The sequence below is a fragment of the Lactuca virosa genome, chromosome 4 (assembly GCF_052849685.1).
Source record: "Lactuca virosa cultivar CGN04683 chromosome 4, Lactuca_virosa_CGN04683_v6, whole genome shotgun sequence".
In the NCBI taxonomy this organism is placed as follows: domain Eukaryota; kingdom Viridiplantae; phylum Streptophyta; class Magnoliopsida; order Asterales; family Asteraceae; genus Lactuca; species Lactuca virosa.
In genome coordinates, this window is record NC_136429.1 from 279,750,973 (window position 1) to 279,756,776 (window position 5,804).

Below are 5,804 nucleotides of genomic sequence, written 5' to 3' on the forward strand. Positions count from 1 at the left end.
GCGAAGGCTCACTCTCGATCTATTGTATATCAGTAGCTCCATGCAAACAACACAACAACGAGTTTGAACCGTTTCACAGCTTACACAATAATAAATAAATAAATAAACACAAGTCAAACAGTATCTTTCATATAATACAAAACTACGACAGAACTATATAACACCTATTGAACAAACCGTCGAAAGTTTTGTATATGCAGTAGTGATGAATAATATAATAATGCTCAAATAATAATTGATATAAGGCGTGTTCAGCACAGAGCGTTTACGAGCGTTTGAGAGCTTCTAGTTTCTAAGCGTTTGACAAAACGCTCCGTTTTGAACAAAAAGTCTTGTTTGGCACTACAAGCTTCTAGCGTTTAGTTTAAACAAAACGCTCCAAATCCAAAAGTCACTTCATGTAGCGTTTAACAAAACGCTACAAGCTACAAGCTAATTGCTACCAACTAGTTTTGCCGAACACGCCCAAAGTGAAAACCCCAGTAGATTTCTATGGTATCACGAAACTTAGATTATATTTCTCGAGTAACATACACCACCATCAACTATAAGAGATAACCAACATTATCTTCGTATAGACCTATAACATTCACATACTAACCCCACACACACACACACACATCTCCATCCCCTTCTAAAACCAAGGAAGAATTCGACACGATATATACACACACAAAACACAAAACGATCTACAACTTCCACCACATACGAAAATTACAACTTACACTCAAGAAAAACCTATCATTTTATACACCAAAACATCAAGAAGTCAAATCTTTCTTCTTCAACCTGATCTCTTTTTTCATATTCTGCGACACAAGTCTCAAACGCGACATCACATACCCCAAAAGTTCTTCCCGATGAGAAAACGTAAAATCCAAATGAGCATATTCAAACTCATTATACGACACATCAACACCCGCATCTCTCATCAACCGATAATGTTTCCTCACCATCGACGGCCGAATCACCTTATCTTTCTTTCCGGCCACCACATCCACCGGAACATCAATCAGCCCGTAAAACTCCCCCAAATCGAGCGGCTCCGGCAACCCATACACCGCCATGTTCGCCGGAGCACTTCCGTAATCAAACATCCTAAACCTTTTCGACCGCTTCATTTGAGCTAAATGAAGCGCAATCCCGAACGAGACACCTGGCATGTCGTTCATGTTGTAATGGGGCAACCCGATGACTCCAACCCAATTTGAGCTATCACCGCCTAGTAAATACCCAAAAAGGGTCTGGACTACACCACCAACCGCAGGGTAGTTGTGGAAATCGCGTGCTAATTTGTTGAGTAACATTCGGAAGAAGCGTGTGGGGATGTAGAAGGCGGGGACGAGAGGTTGTAGGATTGGGGAGAACCAGAAGAGGAGGTGTTCGAGGGCGGTGAAGGGGAATGATGAGTCGTGGTGGAATCCGGCGGGGGAGAGGAGGATGAGTCGAGAGAGGTGGTGGGGCTTTTCTTGAATCCGGCGGGTTATTAGGTACATGAGGATGGCGGCACCGCCTAAGCTGTGGCAGATTGCACACAGTTTGTATGGTTGTTCGGTTTCTAATTCTTCTGTGTTGTGTTCTAATTCGGTTGTTTTTACTTGGTGGATTTTTTCAATCATTGCAGGTATGTCTTCGATTCCGTTTTCATTGATGGAGTAATGCCAATACCTGTAGAGTATTAAAAAAAAAAATTTATTTATTTGTTATATGAAGAAATACGAAGAGGAATTTAGTGTGAAGGTGAAAGGAACTTACTCTCGTGAAGATATATTTTTGTCGATGTGTTCTCTAGAAACAAGACCACGGAAATTGCCTAGAAAAACATCGTACCCTGAAAGAGGAGGATATGTTATAAATTTATGATTAATAATTATTATTAAATTGTTTGTGTTTATAAATATGGATGGTGGTGGAAGAATAAGATTATGATTTACAAACCTTGATCAAAAGCTGCGAAAGCTGGAGACCCAACAACTCCATTAGACACCCAACTGAAGCAAAAATAAGAAAACTACAGTCAACGTTTTGACTTAATATAAATTTAATTATGGTCCAAATAAAGCCAAGAGATTAAAATTTGGGTTAATGTCATATATGGATAACAAACTGTTTGTTTTTTTTAATTGTTTTACAAAAAATGTCATCAGAAGGTAAGCAGTTAGAACAATTTGTTCATAAAATACCATTATGTAAAGGGTATTTTGTGAAAAAAAAAAAGTTCAGTTGTTCACCTTCTCATGGTACTTTTTTAAAACAATGTTTGCAACCCAATTATGACATTACCCGTTGAAATATTTACCCAATTTCACCTATTCCTACGAATTTGCACAAATAATGCCCCTCTAATGCATACTATTCTTAGTAAAAAAATATAGAACAGTGAATGAATGCCTAATTGTAAGTGAAATTGAAGTTGTCTTCTATCTATGCATAGCTAAATAATAGTTTTATATGTTTTGCAGTTGAAAAAGATATATATACACTTTTCTAGTTCAAGATTACTAACTTATCCAAGATTTAGTAAAAAAAGATAAAACTTACCCCATGGATGAATCAAAAACTCCATGTTGCAAATAAACCACCTTTCTTGAATCGCGTCTATAGCAAGAAGAGAAAATCATTAGTCAATGTAAACTTGAAGAAAAAACGGGTAAATTTAGAAAGTGAATACAGCATTAATTTCTACCTAGGAATCCGTTCCAAAAGAAGAACATATCCATCAGCAGTAACCACATTGATAGCTTCATAAGGGTACCTGAAAAGAGTAATTTTTTTCCATAATTTCAACTTCAAGTGTACTAAAGATGCTTCTAGTAGCCCAAGTCAATGCCACTGATATTTTGTAATAATTATTAATGGGCAAAAAGGTAAATTTGGACAAGAATCTCACTCAAAAGAAAGATCCAACGTCTATTTTGGGACAAGAAAACAATCTCATCATCTCATGTCCAATTTTTTTTAGATTAAATAAAACATACAAAAAGAACTCTTACCCAAGCTCTGTAATGACATCTTCACATGTACGCCCATCTGTATTTAAAGAATTATTCAATCTGGTTTTCCTTTCTGTAGGGGTAGGATCGTCTTTTGCAAGAGTAGCAGTGGCAACATAGGCACTTGAATCATCAGGAGAAGACCACTTCAAAAACACCCTTAAAGACTCCCATGGAGAAATAACACAAGCAGTCATCTTATGAATCCCATCAAATATGGTTTCTATAAAAATCTCTATTCCAAGATGTAAATCCTAAAATTACAAAAATACCCATGTCAACTCAACATAACATTATCATTTCCATAAATCATTAGCATTAAATCACAAGCAAACAAACCTCTATAACTCCACGTCTTCTGTCAGTAGCCAGTTCAACAACATGATCCAATGCTTTCCTGCCACCTGGCACATTTGAATTCTGCAATCTTCCTGCAATTCTATTGGCTCCCTTTGAGTCTCTAGTAAAAATTAAGCTATACAGATAAATTGGGATCCCAATCATTAGCCTTGCAGGAAGTAAAAGCCACATGAATATGGATAGAATCCAGTGTGGCCAGTCTTTTCTACGTTTGGTGTAGCTGCTTGATCTGGAGAATCGAGAGCTTTGTGATGATGGAGATGCAGGAGAGATGTAATCATCATCATCATCATCATCCATTTCTTCTCCAGATGAATAATCTTCACTTGATGCTGAGTCAGACTCCATGGATAACTCATGAACGAATTGGTTAAAGGATGACACCCCACTACAAGAAAAATGGACCACATGTCAGACAATAATATTTTCAGAGTTAACTTATAACAAAGTCATTTAATGATTTAGTGTATTCTGTGAAAATGGCATTATACAAAAAAGTTATGGGATTAAGAAATTTTGTCTTATATCTTCCTCTTTTGTACTAGAGTTAAAAATTTTAAACTTTGGAAAAGGGAATAGATTGATGCTAACTTAGGATATGAAATCTGGTTTATATATCAAATTCCACAAGTGGCACAACAACAAATCAAATAAAAAAGTATTGAAATCAAGATTCATACAATTCAAAATAAGGGATCTTCACATGTATGGGAACACAAAACATGACAAACAGTTGATTTGAAAAATGAAATGACTTTATATGCGTTAAGATTAAAAAAAATAAAAAAAACAAAAATGAAAACCTTACTTCTCCATCCAACGAGGGAGGCGGGGTCCACGAAAAGCAGGTCGGAGCTCCCAACCATGAATCCCTTCAAGCATGTTAGTCTTTCCAGGCAATATAGCCAACAACATTGCTGATAATCCATTTATCAGCCTCAAAATATTGTTCAATGATTCATAAGTAATTGTTTTCACAGACCTGAAGAATACAAGAAAATTGTCATTTATGTCTTCCCCAAAATTTGTTTACTGGATGAAAAGCCAGAGAAAATAGAAAGCCACCATACTTGCACGTTAGAAGACAGAAAATTCACAGCTTTTTACAATTTTAAAGAACTACAGTTTTAAGACATACTCTAAATGTGAGATTGCATTCAATACAAATGGTCTTTAAGAACTTTCGTAGAAGTCGTCATGAATAGACGTATTATACTAAAGAGTAAGGTAAACGTCTGACGTGTCCCCTACGGCACAATCATGGATGAATGAATCATAAAGAGGTTGATGTTCTATGGCTCTCGTTATACCCAATCATTCAATCCTAGCCTACATATTCTAAAATTCCAAACTACAATCTAAAAGGAAACGAAAAAATATATATATGAACCCTAACCTAAAATAATTTTAAGAAATATCTGAAGATGTGAATAGTGAATATTTCCCCAATTAGAAACTCCAAAATAGAAGGATCAATCCAAACGTATGATATTCCTTCCAAGATCGCGAACATCCCTTTTGTTCTTCTAGTATGTAATTAAACCCTCAATTTACCACAACAACAACAAATGAATTTACAAATTGGACCGATCATACAGCAAATGATTATGTAAATCGGCACGTTATGACTTACGATTCAAACAGAAGCACCAAAAAGTGAAAAAAAAACTTTTGAATTTTAATCGAAGGAAAGAGAAAAAGAGGGAGAAACTAACTCTTTGGTGACAGCAAGGAGGTTGTCAACGACCCGTTGAATCATTTTTGTTAGATTAGATTTGTTGGCTCTGGGTAGTAGCAAAACAGCATCAAAACCCAGATCCAAATCGAATTCAAAACCCTAAAAATTCGGATTTCTTACTCGATTGGAGAGAGAGAAAGTATAGGTGTAAAGAGAGAAATATCAGATATGATGAATGAGTAACGTGGAGAGTTATAAGCAACGCCGATTCTTGTCGTCCCGGGGAAGAGAAAACCAAAAAAGTGGGGTCCACGCGTGTATTAAAAAACCAGAGTGGGGCCATTACATAACGGAAGTTTCATCCGTATGACGTGGCAGTGAAAAGAAACTTGTGGATATAGCGTTAGTGTCACGTATCAAATGTGTCCTCACGTGAAAATAGTTGCAAAAACGTGGAATCCGGAAGTCGACACATGAACGTGTAATTTTTTATGATACACTATTATTTGTATTTTTTTTATTAATATATATTGAATCTCTAAATATTATTAAAAGAGAAACCTTATGACATCATCTTAAATAATCTTGACCATTGATTGTATTTCAATCTTAATTTTTTACACCTTAGATCAAATTGCTGACATCATCTTCCCCATATGGAATGTATTTAATTCCAATAAATGTTTTCCAATCGTCAAACAATAACTTACATTCGTTGAAATGGAATGTATTTAATTCCAATAAAAGTTTTCCATATTTTAAATCTTGAATTT

The 5,804-nt window shown here is 35.7% G+C and overlaps 1 protein-coding gene across 1 annotated transcript; it reads right to left on the bottom strand.

Moving 5' to 3' along the window:
• Positions 1 to 487: 487 nt before the first annotated feature.
• Positions 488 to 5,264, bottom strand: LOC145108316 (uncharacterized). The gene is made up of 9 exons (XM_079045336.1): positions 5,069 to 5,264; positions 4,162 to 4,335; positions 3,333 to 3,741; positions 2,994 to 3,247; positions 2,687 to 2,755; positions 2,542 to 2,598; positions 1,939 to 1,991; positions 1,756 to 1,831; positions 488 to 1,668 (listed from the first exon to the last, which is right to left on the bottom strand). Exons 1-9 carry the CDS (start codon positions 5,110 to 5,112, stop codon positions 762 to 764), a joined length of 2,043 nt encoding a protein of 680 aa, XP_078901462.1. The 5' UTR covers positions 5,113 to 5,264; the 3' UTR covers positions 488 to 761.
• Between the last annotated feature and the right edge of the window lie 540 nt (positions 5,265 to 5,804).

What these genes read in the sequence shown, in the direction of transcription:
- LOC145108316 (XM_079045336.1), bottom strand. Translation starts at nt 5,112, where the DNA reads ATGATTCAACGGGTCGTTGACAACCTCCTTGCTGTCACCAAAGA. An exon ending in CTCCCTCGTTGGATGGAGAA is followed by an intron (nt 3,742 to 4,161) that starts GTAAGGTTTTCA and finishes TTTTTCTTGTAG; the next exon opens with TGGGGTGTCATCCTTTAACC. An exon ending in GAAGACGTGGAGTTATAGAG is followed by an intron (nt 3,248 to 3,332) that starts GTTTGTTTGCTT and finishes TTGTAATTTTAG; the next exon opens with GATTTACATCTTGGAATAGA.